The sequence below is a fragment of the Dama dama genome, chromosome 2 (assembly GCF_033118175.1).
Source record: "Dama dama isolate Ldn47 chromosome 2, ASM3311817v1, whole genome shotgun sequence".
NCBI classification, from domain to species: Eukaryota; Metazoa; Chordata; class Mammalia; order Artiodactyla; family Cervidae; genus Dama; species Dama dama.
Window position 1 is genome coordinate 21,197,477 of NC_083682.1, and position 16,815 is coordinate 21,214,291.

General features: G+C 48.2%; 1 protein-coding gene across 2 annotated transcripts in view; it reads right to left on the bottom strand.

Annotated features, from left to right (window-relative positions):
- DCPS (decapping enzyme, scavenger) overlaps positions 1 to 15,376 on the bottom strand; it is a 42,678-nt gene extending 27,302 nt beyond the window's left edge. For both annotated transcript variants that reach the window (XM_061166892.1, XM_061166882.1), the window contains exons 1-2: positions 15,160 to 15,376; positions 13,254 to 13,428 (exon numbers count right to left, since the gene is read on the bottom strand). In XM_061166892.1, coding sequence (XP_061022875.1) covers positions 13,254 to 13,428; positions 15,160 to 15,360 — 376 coding nt within the window. In that variant the 5' untranslated portion in view covers positions 15,361 to 15,376. The remainder of the gene's footprint in view (positions 1 to 13,253; positions 13,429 to 15,159) is intronic.
- Positions 15,377 to 16,815: the final 1,439 nt, after the last annotated feature.

Sequence of the window (16,815 nt, forward strand, 5' to 3'; positions counted from 1 at the left end):
GACTGCCATTCATGTCCCAAGGTTAGGAAGTGGGAGGCAGGGTGTGAGTGGATGAGACCACAGGGAAGGAAGCTGCAGCCTGGACCACCATCAGGGCCACACGCAGGGCATCGCCAGCCTCCCCACACAAACCCGGAAGAGGATGTGGGCTCTGAACAAGCAGGGACAGAGGGCTGGACAGGAATCAGAGCTGGAAACCGGGACCAACTAAGGGCCCCTCTAAGGACTCCCCTGGTGGCCCAGGGGTTAAGACTCCATGCTCCCAATGCAAGGGCACCTGAGTTCGACCCCTGGTCAGGGAACTAGGTCCCACAGACCACAAATAAGGATCCCACATGCCTCAGTAAAGATCCCACAGGCCACAGCAAATATCTGGTGCAGCTAAGTAAATAAATATTTCTTTAAAAAGAAAAATAATAAAGAGCCCCTCTACAGAAGAGCTGTACCAGCTAGCTTCATCCATTGCCTACTTTCATGGTAGGGGCAGGCAGTTAATGCAGGTGAAAACAGAGGATTATGCTCCAAAGATATTAACCCTCGGACTGGAGCAAGGGTAATTCTTAAAGAATGTGGAAAATTCTTAAAGAGATGGGAATACCAGGCCACCTTACCTGCCTCCTGAGAAACCTGTATTCAGGTCAAGAAGCAACAGTTAGAACCAGACATGGAACAACGGACTGGTTCCAAATTGGGAAAGGTATACGTCAAGGCTGTATGTTGTCACCTCGGTTATTTAACTTATAGGCAGAGTACATCATGCGAAATGCCTGGCTGGATGAAGCACAAGCTGGAATCAAGATTGCTGGGAGAAATATCAATAACCTCAAACATGCAGATGACACCGCCTTTATAGCAGAAATCAAAGAGGAACTAAAGAGCCTCTTGATGAAAATGAAAGAGGAGAATGAAAAAGCTAGCTGAAAACTCAACATTCAAAAAACTAAGATCATGGCATCTGGTCCCAACACTTCATGGCAAACAGATGGGAAAACAATGGAAACAGTGACAGACTTTATTTTCTTGGGCTCCAAAATCACTGCAGATGGTGACTGCAGCCATGAAATTAAAAGATGCTTGCTCCTTGGAAGAAAAGCTATGACCAACCTAGACAGCATACTAAAAAGCAGAGATACTACTTTAGTGACAAAGGTCCATATAGTCAAAGCTATGGTTTTTCCAGTCATGAATGGATGTGAGAGTTGGACCATAAAGAAAGCTGAGCGCTGAATAATTGATGCTTTTGAACTGCGGTGTTGGAGAACACTCTTGAGAGTCCCTTGAACTGCAAGGAGATCAAAGCAGTCCATCCTAAAGGAAACCAGTCCTAAATATTCATTGGAAGAACTGATGCTGAAACTGAAGCTCCAGTACGTTGGCCACCTGATTCGAAGAACTGACTCACTGGAAAAGACCCTGATGCTAGGAAAGATTGAAGGCAGGAGGAGAAGGGGACGACAGAGGATGAGATGGTTAGATGGCATCACCGACTCGTTGGACGTGAGTTTGAGCAAGCTCCGGGAGTTGGTGATGGACAAGGAAGCCTGGCGTGCTGCAGTCCCTGGGCTCACAAAGAGTCGGACACGACTGAGTAACTGAACTGACTGGAGCAGGGGTAGACGAATTCTCTGTACAAAGAGCGACAGTCAATTTGCGGGGCATTGCTGGTTACATACAGCTTCTTTGGCACATTCTTCTTTGTTTTCTTTTTAACTAACCCTTTAAAAATGTAAATACCACAATTATCTCACAGGCCTCACAAAAGGAAGCAGGCCAGATGTGGTCCATGAGCTACGGTGGACTAGAGAGTATACAGACTCCAGAGTGGGCTGGTACCTCCAAACTCAGGCAAGGCCAGCAAGCCCTGCTCTCTGTCTACACAGCTAGCCGTCCAAGAGAGACCTATGGTGGCAATAGACCTAACTCAGTTTGCCAGACTATCAGCCTGGTTCTTCATTTTTTAAACACAAACGAACTGGGACTTTCCTGGCAGCCCAGCGGATAGGACTCTGCACTTCTGCGGCTGAGGGCCCAGGTTCAATTCCTACTGAGGGAACTAAGATCCCACAAGCTGTACTGCATGGCCGAAAAAAAAATTTTAAACTTAAAAAAAATAAATATAACTGAACTAACATTCACCAGACACTAAGGGAAAGCCAGCCGTCTGAAAAAGAAAGACCAAAATAAACAACCAGAACCAGATCCCAGAGGAAACGGGAACATTTGAGGGTCAGGAGATAATTTTTAAAACAATTCTAATTAGTATGTCAGAGAATGTCAACCCAACTTGGCCTCTGTGAAGCAAAAGCAAGATGCTATGAAAATGAAAGACTCAGAGGACCAGAGGGAGAAAAATTAAAAATGAGGCTCCCAAATGAGGCTCCTTTACTAGGAGGTCTGGAGGACAATGTTAAGACCATCCACAAGACTCCAGAAAGGAAAGACATAGATGGGAACGGGGGCAGGACAGAAGCAGCACGTAGGACTGATCTAGGATGTCTAACAACTAACAGGATTTCAAGTAAGAGGAAATGAAGGAAACGGAGAAAAGGAAATTATCAAAGAAATAACAGGAAAAAATGTTCAGAGTGAAAGGCTGACATAACACTTTAAACTGAAAGGGTCCAAAAGTACCCAGCAGAATCAATGAAAAAAGAAAGGTCTCACCGAACACAACCTTACAAAACCCCAGTACACAAAAGACAGAGGCCATCTTATGCGCTTCCAAAGAAGGAAACTAATAAAGCAAAACAAAACAGAAAAATCCAACAACAAATAAATGAAGTTCACTACAGAGAAATGAGAATTAAACTGGTGCTCGATATCTTATTGGGCTTCCCTGGTGGCTCAGTGGTAAAGAATACACCTGCCAATGCCGGAGACACGGGTTCAATCCCTGGGTCGGGAAGATCCCCTGAAGGAGGGCGTGGCAACCCACTCCATTATTCTTGCCTGGAGAATCCCACGGAGAGGAGCCTGGCGGGCAACAATCCATGGGGTATCTTACGAGCAACAATGGATGCCACAAGACAAGAGATGAATGCATCTGATGTTTGCAGGGGAAATAAACTCAAATTCTGTACCCAGTCGAATCATCAATTAAAAGTGAGGGCAAAACAAAAGACTCAAAGTTTTCCTCCTGTTTATTCTTTGTGAGAACGTACTTAAGAATGCATTTTATAAAAAAGAACAAAATAATATAATTTGCAGCAACATGAATGGACCTAGAAATGATCATATTGAGTGAAGTTAAGTCACAGATGACATCACTTATATGTGGAATCTTAAAAAAGGGTACAAATGAACTTACCTACAAAACAGAAACAGAGTCACAGATGCAGGGAACAACCAACCAGGGTGTGAGGGTAGGGAGCGATAAATTGGAAGACTGGGACTGACGAATACCCACTACTATATATAAAGAGCTAACTACTAAGGACCCATTGTATAGTACAGGGAACTCTACTCCACACTCTGGAATGACCTACGTAGGAAAAGAATCTAAAAAAGAGTGGAGATATGGATATGCACAACTGATTTCCCTTTGCCGTACACCTGAAACCAACACAACATTGTAAATCAACTATACTCCAAAAAAAAGAAATTTTTTTTTAAGTAAACAAGGACTGCACTTCAGCTAAACCAGGGTAAAACCAAAATGAAAAAGACAAAGCGCCCGGCAGACAGACAGTGGCTCTAACCCAGGAAAGCTGTGGAGGGAAGTCTGTTATGAGTCTGAGGCATGCCTCAAGAACCAGGTCTCCAGACTGAAGCCAGGAAAAAGCGTTCCGGAAACAAAACTTCCAGAAGGAAAAAAGGAAATACCATTCAACAAATTATTAAATGACTAGGTACTTTCAAAAACAGAGTACAGATCCTCCTCACCTTACGATGGGGTTACATGCAGATAAACCCATTGTTAAGTTGAAAATGCATTTGCAACACCTAACCTACCGAGCTTCGTGCTCAGTCTAGCTTACCCCAAACATGCTCAGAACATTTATCTTAGTCTACAGCTGGGCACCACCATCTAACATAGAGTCTGTTTTATTATAAAGTGTCACGAATCTCACATAAAGGAATACTATGAAAGTGAAAGTGTTAGTCGCTCAGTCGTGTCCAACTCTTTGCGACCCCATGGACTATAGCCCGCCAGGCTCCTCTATCCATGGGATTTTCCAGGCAAGAATACTGGAATGGGTTGCCATTCCCTTCTCCATGTAGCTCACCAGGCTCCTCTATCTGTAGAATTCTTCAGGCAAGAATACATTTCCTTCTCCAGGGGATCTTCCCCATTCAGGGATCAAACCCAGGTCTCCCAAATTGTAGGCAGATTCTTTACTGTCTGAGCCACCAGGAAAGCCCAACTGAATACTAAACTGAAAGTTAAAAACCGGATGGCTATAAGTGGTTTGCCCCCGTGTCTTGGGACCGCCTGGAAAATACAAGTACGGCTGACAGACAAGTTGACGGACAGCAAAGGATAGAAGTGCCGGGAAGGGAAGGGAAGGCTTTTCAATATTTCCCGACAGAGTGATACAACTTAAAGAGTATGTGGAAGTGAAAGTCTCTCAGTTCTGTCTGACTCTTTGTGACCCATGGACTATATATAGTCCATGGCATTCTCCAGGCCAGAATACTACAGTGGGTAGCCTTTCCCTTCTCCAAGGGATCTTCCCAACCCAGGGATAAAACTCAGGTCTCCCACATTGGAGGCAAACTCTTTTCCAGCTGAGCCACCAGGGAAGCCCAAGAATACTGGAGTGGGCAGCCAATCCATTCTCCAGGGGAACTTCCCAACCTAGGAATCAAACTGGGGTCTCCTGCATTGCAGGAGGATTCTTAACCAGCTGAGCTACCAAGGAAGCCCAGAGTATGTGGAATAAGGACTAAAGATTTCAATACATTTAGGATTCCAAAGGCAATTAAACAACAACAACAATAACTTGAAAATAATAATATAAATATCAAAAACTGGGAGAAGGAGGGAGAGGAGGGTGAGGAAAATATAAAGGAGGCTTCCATCTTCCACTGTGGGAAACTAACAACATCAAAATCTGATAAATCAAGGAGGAGTTGCATAAGCATATTATTCAATTATGTGTCTGGAAGAAATCACTAGAAGCACTAAATCCAAGAAATTGTCTTAATGGTAGTCACTTCCGGAAGGCAGAACCAGGGTGGGGGAGAGTGGTATTAGAGCCTGTCTGTCCAGATAAGCCTCAGCACCATTTGATTATCTGACCATGTGACTGCGTGACTTTGTTAAATGCCCCAGCCTACTCCTGACGTTCTTATTTAGTAGGTCCAGACTCTGCATTCGAAATTCTGATGATTTGGGCTACTTTAAAAACCATCTGTGCTAAATCGCTTCAGTCATGTCTGACTCTTTGCGACCCCATGGATTACAGCCCTCCAGGCTCCTCTGTCCATGGGATTCTCTAGGCAAGAATACTGGAGTGGGTTGCCATTTTCTTCTCCAGGGGATCTTCCCAGGGATCAAACCCACATCTCTTACGTCGCCTGCATTGGCAGGCAGATTCTTTACCACTAGCGCCACAAGGGAAGCCCCGAGGCGCTTTTAAGAACCACAGAAATAAAATCTCCTCTGCGTCCCATTCAAAGCTGAGAAATGATGGTTCTCCAAGCTCCTGTGACATAGAAGCCCCCTGATGTGGACTTTCATTCAGAGAAACTGAGTCTCAGAGCAATTCCAAGACCTGGCCTGGTGGTGCCCACTGGCCCTGAGCCTGGACTATGTCTTGTGTTGATGACGCCAGCGCCCTTCCACACCCTGCTCCGGGCTGGCCAGCCGAGACCTGTCTGGCCAGGCTTCCTCTGCTGGTCACTGTTCAGATAGCGCTTGTCCTTTGGCTCAGCTAGGCTGGGAGGGCCGCCAAGGACACCCAAAGGGATGGGTGAGAGGCCAGTGCCAGTCTGTGCTGGAGTGGAGCCACAGAGCCTGGTGCCAGCTCTGTCCTCCTGGCAGGAGGACCACACGCGATCCCCCTCTGCCCACTCGCGTCGGCCCTGAGTGGGCACCGCACACCACAGGGCTCCCTCGTCCACAGGAGAAGAAGGGAAGCAGAACCAAAGGTCTCCTGGTGCCCCAAACCCGGGGGGAGGAAGGGGCCTTAGTCAAACACTTTCACTTTCAGCAAGAGTGACTAGAAACCAAACTGGAGGACGAGGGCAGAGGCCTATAATGTAGCAGGGTATATTCTTAGTTCTTCTAAGGACCTGCCAGCTTTTAATTAATTGGGAAATATACAACACATCTTAACACATGTGTATATGCACATATACAAACATTTTATGTTCACATATATGTATACATATATACACACACACATATATATGTTGTTGTTCAGTCACGCTAAGTGGTGTCCACCTCTTTGAGACCCCATGGACTACAGCATGCCAGGCTTCCCTGTTCTTCACTATCTCCTGGAGTTTGCTCAAACTCATGTCCACTGAGTCAGTGATGCTACCTAGCCATCTCTTCCTCTGTCGTCCCCTTCTCCTCCTGCCCTCAATCTTCCCCAGAATTAGGGTCTTTTCCGATGAGTCAGCTCTTTGCATCAGGTGGCCAAAGAACTGGAGTATCAACTTCATCATCAGTCCTTCCAATGAATATTCAGTGTTGATTTCCTTTAGGATTGACTGGTTTGATCTCTTTGCTCTCAAGGGACCCTCAAGAGTCTCCTCCAGCACCACAATTCAAGAGTATCAATTCTTTGGTGCTCAACCTTCTTTATAGTCCAACTCTCACATGTACGGATGTTGAGAGTTATTCAGTCGCTAAGTACACAAATATTTTACGTATATATGTCCATAAAGACAAAATATATTCCGTTTAAAGACCTAAAGGAACATCCGTGTATGGAGCACACAGCCCTAGAAACAAATAATACCTGACCTCTGTGTCACCCCCAATAGGGATAATCATTTTGCTGAATTAGGGGTTGATCATTTCTTTTTTTATCTTCCTAGTTTAATGAGGCCTGTGTGCATCCTAAGCAGTGTATTGTTTAGTTCTGTTTTTCAACCTTATCTAATCGGAATCTTGCAACTCAAACTTTCTGTCTTGCCCTCTGGGTGGCAGGGGGGTGGGAGGGGTGGAGGGGGGTGGGGGTGGAGGCAGGAGCAGGGAAGTCATCCTTCAGGAAGAGTGTATGGAGCCGCAGCTCCTCAGCGTTCACTGGATGGAGAAGTAGTCCATGCAGGATTTACTTACAGACTCTATTGTCAGTTGCTATCCGGACTGTTTTCTAGTTTTCTTCTGTGCTGCCAGGAAAACTCTTCCAGGAGTCGTTGGCCCTTTAAAGTGCTCCTTCTCCAGAGCCTGGGTTTTGCCTCTGCACAGGGCACAGGAGGAACACCAGGCCAGTAGCTAAGAGTTCCTGGGGCTTCCCAGGTAGAGCCAGTGGTAAAGAATCCACCCACCAATACAGGAGATGCAAGAGACACAGGTTCAACCCCTGGGTGGGGAAGATCCCCTGGAGGAGGACATGGCAACCCACTCCAGTCTTCTTGCCTGGGAAATCCCATGGACAGAGAAGTCTGGCAGACTACAGTCCATGGGGTCGCAAAGAGTTGGACGCGACGGAACACACGGGCTAGAGTTCCGGGAGTTCCCTACAGCCACGAGATGCTGCGATTCCCGGGATCCCTCTCTCCGTGGCCCGGCCTCACTCACTCACAGAAGCCTTTTGCCCTGAACCTGAGATCCACGCACCCCCCCAGCCCCACAGCAGCAGAAAAACAATGGCCTTCTTTGAGGCAGTCTGGATTACTGAGTCACACCCTTCTCCCTATTGTCTGCCCCTTCTTCCCCAGGACAGGAAACACAGCTCTCAATGAAAGGGCTCCATTGACGGCCACGGATGGAGCATGAGAGCGAGAGCAGGAGGGGACCCCGCCTCCACCTGCCTGGACCCAGCCACCTGGCCCGCTCGGTCCTCACACCGGCCACATGGCCACGGGAGAACAAAGGAAACACACCTACGGTCAGAGCCAGGCATTTCTCCATATGTTACGTATATTGTTCCACTTAAGGCTCATATAATTTTAGAGGTGGGAAAAGAACAATAAAAGATGACAAACGTTTGTGAATACACACCATATGCCACTGTGCCAAGGGCTTTATATACCTTATCCCAGTGAGTCATAAACCACAATAGTGGTGATGAAATTAATTTAGGAGGTTAAGACCAGTATTTTTTTTTTAAAAAAAAGGAAACAGACAAGACTGGAATGAAGATGAGTATACTAGAGCGTGTCGCACAATGTAAAGGCATTGTTTTGTGAACTTTTTCTTTCCCTTGGATTCACGTATATTTATTTCCCAGTTCTGGGTCAAAATGTAAAATACATCCTCTCACTGTGGGTAAAGGTTAAAAAACTTTACAATGCCCTTTTCTGTCTTATCCTGACGTAGGTTCAGGCACTAACCTAATTTAACAAGAAAATAACTGCAGCGACTTCCTCAGCCTCATCTGGGTTCAGACACCTTGGTCAGCACCCGCCCACCAGGCTCCTGAAACAGGGGCCTCCTCTCCCTTCCTCTTTCCTCCCCCAGACCACGTGCTGCGGCCTCAGCCCAGAACATTCTCCCCACCCCCTCAGCAGCTCTCTGCACAGCTGGTTTCTTTCCATCGCTCAGGCCCCAGCATGGGGGTCATGTCCGCAGAGTTCCTGGCCTGCGGCCCGAGCAGCCCCTTTCCTGTTCTTAGGCCGTGTGGACGTGCGTCTCCCTGTTGCCGTCTGCCTTCCCCCCGTGAGCCCAAAGGAGACACTATCTGATCCCCGCAGGCACCAGGCGCAGTTCTTGTTGAGTCGCTGAGTCATCTCCGACTCTTTGCGACCCCGTGGACCGCAGCACGACAGGCTTCCCTGACCTTCACTGTCTCCCGGGGTTTGCTCACATTCATGTCCGTTGGTGACGCCATCCAACCATCTCATCCTCACCCTCTTCTCCTTTTGCCTTCAATCTTTCCCAGCACCGGGCTCTTTTCTAATAAGTCAGCTCTTCATGTCACGTGGCCAACAACTTCCCAATTTGTTGGATGAATACAGACACTCTCAAGTCCTCATGGTTGGTAAAGAGCAAAGCCAGGATCCCAGCCTGGTTGTGCCTGCGCCCTTGACCCCTGCACTACATAGGAAAACTCAGACAGCACGTACTGCCCCTGGCCCATCACGGGGAAGTCTGGGCGCTTGGCTGGGTGGGACTCCGACCCCCAGTGCTCTCCTAGGGCAACTGGGTGGGGGGCCCCATGGTGGGCTCTTGTGGTCAGCTGAGAACCTGGAAGAGATAAGTGAGGAAATAGCAAATCCTCAGGCTAGAAGAAACTGGCCAGAGAATGGAGAAATACCAGAAAAGATCATGAGGGCAGCCCGCTCAGAAATAAGCTGATGACTAGGATTCAAGAGGCGGGGCCAAGAAGCCTGAGGACTAAGGCCAGAGGAGCCGGCCGCAGGACACTGTGGCCCTGCTGCCCCCTGGTGGCTGTGGAATGCGTGGCCCCCAGAGGGTGGGAAAGAAAGGATGGGCTGGTCTGTGGGATCCACTCTTCAGGGGTCATTTACTGAGTGTTTGATGTAGGCCTGGTTGCTGGGGACTGGAAATGAGGCTGACAAGGCTCCAACCAACAAGGACCGCTGTCCCCTACATCCAGGCAGTGACCCCCCTGACAGCTTTACTTCCCCCTTTTCAACTAACTTGAGGGGGGACACCTCCCTCAAATGGGCCTGAGAGGGCAGAGATGGTATGTCACTCATCTCTGGAGCCCCAGCACCAGGACAGGGCCCAGCACGTCAGGACAGTCGTAGCGGCTACTATTTCACACGTGCTGAGTGCCTCTAATTGTTGCTGTTTGCTAAGTGGTGGGGGCAGGGGGGTTTCCCAGGTGGCTCAGAGGTCAAGAATCCACCTGCCAATGCAAAAGATGCAGGAGACACAGGTTCGATCCCTGGGCCGGGAAGATCCTCTGGAGAAGGAATTGGCAACTCACTCGTTTTCTTGCCTGGGAAATCCCATGGACAGAGGAGCCTGGCGGGCTGCAGTTCATGGGGTCACAAAGAGTCGGACACTGCTGAGCACGCACACAGGTGCCTCTAAAAACAGTCCATCGGATCCTCACGATTCACCTCTGAGGTACCCATGAGCCCACCGAATGGAGATGCTAAGTAGGTGATTATTTCAGTATGAGCCTGGGGTTCTTGGAGAGGTCAGAGATGGAGGAATAAATGTGAACATCACCCCCACACAGATGGTGTTTATAGACCAGTGCCTCTCAACAATTTTCATGTGTGTGTGACTCACCTAGGGTTTTTGCTAAAATGCAAATTTTAATTCTGCCCTGTCTGGAGCAGGCTCTGAGATGCTGCGTTTCTAACAAGCTCCTAGGTGGTACCAACGTTCCTAGTCTACAGACCACACTGTGGGTGGGAAAAATCTGGAACAGAAGTTGACAAACTATGGCCAGAACGTCAAATCTGGCCTGTGGCCTGTTTTCCTGCATCCAGTGAGATAAGAGCGGCATTTTTATTTTTAAAAAGGTTAAAAGAAGAAAATAACATGTGACAGAGAGGATTACAGTGACGCATGAAGTCTCAAATACTTAACCTCTGGTCCTTGACAGAAAAGGTCTGCCAACCCCTGATCTGGATGTTATCCAGGGATAAGGTACACAAGGAAATGAGCGAGGGGTGTAGGTGGAGCCCCGAGCCAGACTGCTACCACTTCCAAGTCACCATGCATAGTTTCAGTCAGAAAGATAAAAGTGTAACACACTGTCTCTGTGTTTATGCTAAAAAGACAATGAGGGACTTCCCCAGCGGTCCAGTGGCTGAGACTCCAGACTCCCAATGCAGGGGGCCTGAGTTCGATCCCTGGTCAAGCAACTAGATCCCACATGCCGCCACTAAGAGTTCATATGCCACAACTAAGATCTGGTGCAGCCAAGTAAACAAAAATTAAAATAAATAGAAATTGAAGAGAGTGAGCCCTAGAAAAGAGGAGCTAAAACCTGAGGCTCACAGTTGAGAGTGTACACCACTGGGGAAGAAGTGTGACATGCAGAGGGCTGAGTGGGGACAGACACCTGTGACCTTGACAACCCACTGTCTCTTTCGGTGCTTATCTTGGGGGAAAAATGACAAAAACAGAAAGACGGGGCAGCGGCCACCACCAACTGTGTATAGCACCACAGAAGAACATGTGTTGGAAAAATAAAATGAAAAGGAGAGGCTGCAAATTCTACAAGGTATACCTGTGGAGCAGAACCTTCTGAATTTGGGCAGAGGATGGGGAGAGAAGAGGGGAAGGAGAAGGAAAGGCTCACAGCAGAGTGGTGACCCCAGAGCCTGTAGGTGGTGGCTGTCCCAAGTCCTGGGCAGCTACAGTGTCCCCTGGCACGCTTCTGCCATCTCACCTTGAGCACTACCTTTGCTTAAACGTCAGCACCTGAGAAAGCAAATAAAGTTGTCTATTTCCGTCAACGGGAACAGATCAACCTGACCCTCTTTCAGTAAAAGATCAGGCTGTTTTTGCTTTCAGCCATGAAAGGTTGGCTTCTCTCACATCAAGTGTTCATATATATTTCCGAAGGACAACAGCACCCTTTCTTGGGGATACAGAAAAGACTACGCCTATCCAAAAGACTGTGGCAGGATATCTGTAAAGCCAAGCTGTTCCTAAATGCTGGAGGGCAAAAAAAAAAGGCAGAAGGACATTAGAAGACTGCCCTGTGCTGCAAAGCAGATCCCAGGATTTCCTGGCTGGAAGGAACCTTCAAGGCCAACTAGCCTCCCTCAGGCTTTCCACAAAGTTGCCTCCTGAATCTCACCATCGAAAGGAAAAGAGTTCACAGCATGTCTAGCTTTTGGCATGGAATATTCTTCCTCTTCTTGTTCAGTCACTAAGTCATGCTGGACTCTTTGTGACCCCATGGACTGTAACATGTCAGGCTCCTCTATCCTCCACTATCTCCCAGAATTTGCTCAAATTTATGTCCATTGAGTTGGTGATGTTATCTCACCATCTCATCCTCTGTCGCCCCCTTCTCCTTTTGCCTTCAATCTTTCCCAGCGTCAGGGTCTTTTAGAATGAATCAGTTCTTCTTCTTAATAAATTAAAAAGTATTAATACTGTGATCAAAACCAAATCTCTGGGACTTTCCCAATGATCCAGTGGTTAAGCATCTACTTTTATACTGCAGGAGGCACCACTTCAATCCCTGGTTGTGTAACTAAGATCTCCCACGTGCCAACCAGGGCAGCCAAAAAAAAAATCGTTAAAAAAAACCCCAAATGTCTGCTTTTTTTCCCCCTCAGTTCAAGTGTAATAAAACTACAAAAGATCAAAAGTGATACCCTACCTCTGTACACATCAGTTGGCCTGCCCATAACACGGCTCAGGCCATTCCTTCCAGAAGAAAGGCTGGCCTCCCCAACCTCTTCAGGAAAGGCCTGCCTGGTCTCACATCACATTTCAGCTGACTACAAGGTCTTGTGTTTCAGGCAACCATAAACGATCAAAAATCTCTGCTTCTTAACCCACGAAATCCTCCCCTTCTCAAGTCCCTCCTTGATTACACTCCGTGTCTCCCCACCCTAGACAGTGAGTTCCTTCCAGAAACTAACTGATCTTACAGCACCCAGCACACTGCTCATTCCATAGCCACGTGGTGAAAGCAACTCCTTGGTCAACTAAAGATCTGAGTTTTTCTGCTACTTATTTGCTGTGTGATCTTGGACAGCTTTCTTAACTTTCCCAAACCTCAGTTTCTGCCTCTGTAAAGCCCTACCACAACAGGGCTGCTCTGAAGATTAAATACAATGACACATATAGAATACTTAAGACTGGTGGCCAGTACAACAAAAAGGGTTTAAGAAGTATGGACAATTACTATTATTCCTATGAATCACACTCCGGCCCCAAAGCACACCATGCTAGAGCCTGGTTTCTCAGCCTTGACACTACTGCCATTTCTTTGTTGTGGGGGCCCATCTGGTGCTTTGTAGGATATTTAGCAGCATCTCTGGCCTCCATCCTCTAGGAACCAGCAACACCCTAACTCCCCAGTTCTGACAACCAAAAATGTCTTCATAGAATGCCAAGCGTTCCCGCCTCCTTTCAGAGGGAACCACTGCAACTGAACATGCAAATCTGTAATGGAGTGGCCACTGTTCCCCTATTTCCCCACCATCACACTCCCCCCTGCAGGCAGCCACCTCCACCCCCAGCTTACCACTGAGTTGCCTTGGAGGGAACAGGTGATAGGTGCTGTAGATATCATTGGAGAACTGCAGCTGCAGCTCAGGACTGCCCTTCAGGACCTGGGCCACCTGGTCCACCTGGAATGGCGTCTTCTCCAGGATCACGACAGCATCCTCCCCATCCCCGTCCCCAGATGCCTCGTTCACCTGCGGGGGAGACACCATCAGTGGGCCCAGGGGCAGAATCACAGGGGAGGCCCGGAGAGCAAATGTAAACGCTCCCAGGGACTCTGCAATCCCAATACTCGGGATTTCCTTCCCTGCAGTCTTCCCTCTGGGGAAGTCTAGCCAAAGGTGCCCATGTTTCCTCTCCCAGAGAAAACATCTCATCAGCCCAAATCCTTGTGGCATCCTTCTTCAGAAAGATGCAAAGCTTCTCTGCTATCTTCTCTTCTAGGCTCACAAGGCCTGTCAAATTCTCCCCATTTTACAGATGAAGAATCTGAGGTCTAGAGAAGATTAAGTGACTTGCCTGAAGCGACACAAATAGTCAATGTTGAAACAGAAAGTAGAATCTCTTGGGTATCCCAACTAGCTTCAAGCTCAAAGGTTCTCTTGGCTAAAATCTTCAGCAGGCATCGCAGACTAAAGACAGGTGGGCTTAGAGAACCAGACAGAACCTCGCTAAAAAAACAAGAGATGCAGTGATTTCCCTGGTGGTCGAGTAGTTAAGACTCCGCACCTCCAATGCAGGAGGTGTGGGTTCCATCCCTGGTCAGGGAACTAGGATCCCGCATGGCCAAAAAAATGAGACACAGAGACAGGCTCAGATGCCTCAGACAGGTTCCCCGAAGCTCCCAAAAGTGAAAGCTCTTGCCAGGAGTTCTGGAGAACCCTCGGACGGCCTCCTCACTAGTTCTTGGGGTGGTCTTCAGTCTCTCCTCAGTCCCTGCTAGAAAGCTGAGCACACAGTATTTGAGCCAGCGGTGTCTGTCTACTGGAAGATACTGCACACTCCTTTAGATCAATGATAGTAATTTTCATCAGGTCTCCTGCACCTAGATCAGTGCTGGCCTGTCAGCTCATAACATGTATAACTGGACCAGCATTTGAATAAACTGTCTCCCCTGTCGGGGTGGAGTCCTGTAGAACAAGGATCAAACCTCCCACAGTCTCTATGTCACTGCCTGGGACCTGGATGAACAAGACCACCCAGCAACATTTACTAGCTTCTGACAGAGGATGAGATGGTTCGACGGCATCACCAACTCCATGAACATGAGTTTGAGCAAGCTCTGGGAGTTGGTGATTGACAGGGAAGCCTGGTGAGCTGCAGTCCATGGGGTCACAAAGAGTCTGACACCACTGAGCGACTGAACTGAACTACCATCTTACAGTAAAGAATCCGCCTGCAATGTAGGAGAGGTGGGTTCCACCCCTGGATTGGGAAGATCCCCTGGAGAAGGGAATGGCAACCCACTCCAGTATTCTTGCCTGGAGAACCCCATGGAGAGAGGAGCCTAGTGGGATACAGCCCATGGGGTAGCAAAGAGTCGGACAGGACTGAACGACTAACACTTTCACTTTCACTAGCATCTTACAGGTTTAATGAATTAACAATGAATGCTTAGGGACTTCAACATGTGATTTTTAATCGGCAATACACTCCACTGGTGTTAGTTCTTTATTTTAGTAAAAGAGGAATTAGGAAATTTAGCCCTACGCGTGTTAATTCCCTTAGTTAATTTCACGGATAGTCTTGTCTCCTCCACGAACCAACCCGCGGATGCATTTTAGCGCACTCTGCCTCCCCCGTCCCAGGAATGCGATTGGTATTTTCCGAAGAAGCTATTAAAAAAAAAAAAAAAAAATCCGCCTCCGAGGCGACGATTGGGTCATCCCCTTCCGTATCCCCTCCCCAGAACTGCCTATTGGTACCTTCCCGTGCAGGAAAATGATTTTGTCCCGCGCAGACTCCCTCAGCACTTTTTTCACCCTAAAGCCGGAGAAAGGTAAGCGGACAGGGGCAGAGGTACCATTCCCAACGCCCTCCTCCTTTCCCTCTGTGCTGGATGCCTCCGCCTCATCGGCGTCCAGTTCGCGCTTTCTCTTGCTCTGCTGATGCGCTAGCTCCGCCATGCTGCCGGGCGGAAGGTGTGCGCCTGCGCAAGCCCTGCCGCGGCCCCACCCCTCCTCACAAGCTCCTCCCACCTCCACCAGGGGTGGCGACTGCAACTCCCGACGTGCTTCGCGCCCAGAGCCGGGGGCTCTTCCGGCGCTAAGGAGCCTAGGAGCTCAGAATCCTGGGACCTGCTCCCATCCAGCGTTTTAATTCGAGTTTCCGTGTTCTTGATCCCCTTGTGCTGGCCCGCCCTCGTGGAGGCCGCTGCTGAGTGAAGAGAGAAAGCAGCAGGTCTCTAAACAGGAGGGCTAGAGAGACTGCCATGTAAAAATTATAATTTCTCTGCAACATCTCTAAAGGGCCACCGCCTCAATGAAAGGCCAGCTACCTAAATTTTTTTTTAAAAGCTGTCCCACTGGAGGAAACAAGATGTTTAGGAAACTTATCTGCCTCAACATCTGGCTCTGGAGAGAAGGGGGAAAACAAATCCTGAAAACTTGTAATCACAGGTCAATTTCCATTCAGGTTTAGAATTCAGATTGATACTGCCTACATGATTCAGGAATTCAAACTGAAAAATCTATTTCAGCCAGTTTTGTAGTCTTCACCTCTTGTTGTTGTTGTTTAGTCGCTCCGTTGTGTCTGACTGTAGCCCTTCAGGCTCCTCTGTCCATGGGATTTTCTAGGCAAGAATACTGGAGGGTAGCCATTCCCTTCTCCAGGGGATCTTTCCCACAGAGGGATCAAACCCGTGTCTCCTGCATCGGCAGGCAGAATCACCAGGGAAGCTCACCAGTGACAGATAAAAAATATAATTTAAAAATTATTTGTAGTTCCCTCGACTGTCTCGCAGATCCGTCTCTTGCTTCAACAGTGCTTGGACAGAACAGACCCAAGGATGCCCCTTGCTCCAGCCTCCCACCACCCTCCAATCTTTTTTTCAGTGGCAGCCTTCAGAATCAGTCACTCAGCTGTCCACAATCACCAGGACCAGCCATCTCCATTTTTGGAGCTTAATTCCTTATTACCGATCAACCATGAGCTCCCAGATTGGTCAGAATTATTCCACCGAGGTAGTGGTCGCTGTCAGTCACTTACACTGCAGGCCTTGTACACCTTCCTCTCTCTGGGCTTCTATTTGGACCGCAGCATTGTGGCTCTGGAGGTTGTGGGCCATTTCTTTGGCAAATTGGCCAAGGAGAAGCGCGAGGACCCTCGAGCATTTCTTGAAAATACCAAGCCAGCACAGTGGCCGCACCCTCTTCCTGGAGGTGCAGAAGCCGTCTCAAGACGAGGTGGGTAAAACCCAGGACACTATTGAAGCCGCCCTTCTCCTGGAGAAGAACCTAGAGCAGGCCATTTTGGATCTGCATGGTCTGGGTTCTGTCACAAGTCCCCACATCTGTGACTTCCTGGAGAACCACTTCCTAGTTAAGGAGGTGAAACTCATCAAAAAGACAGGGGACCATCTG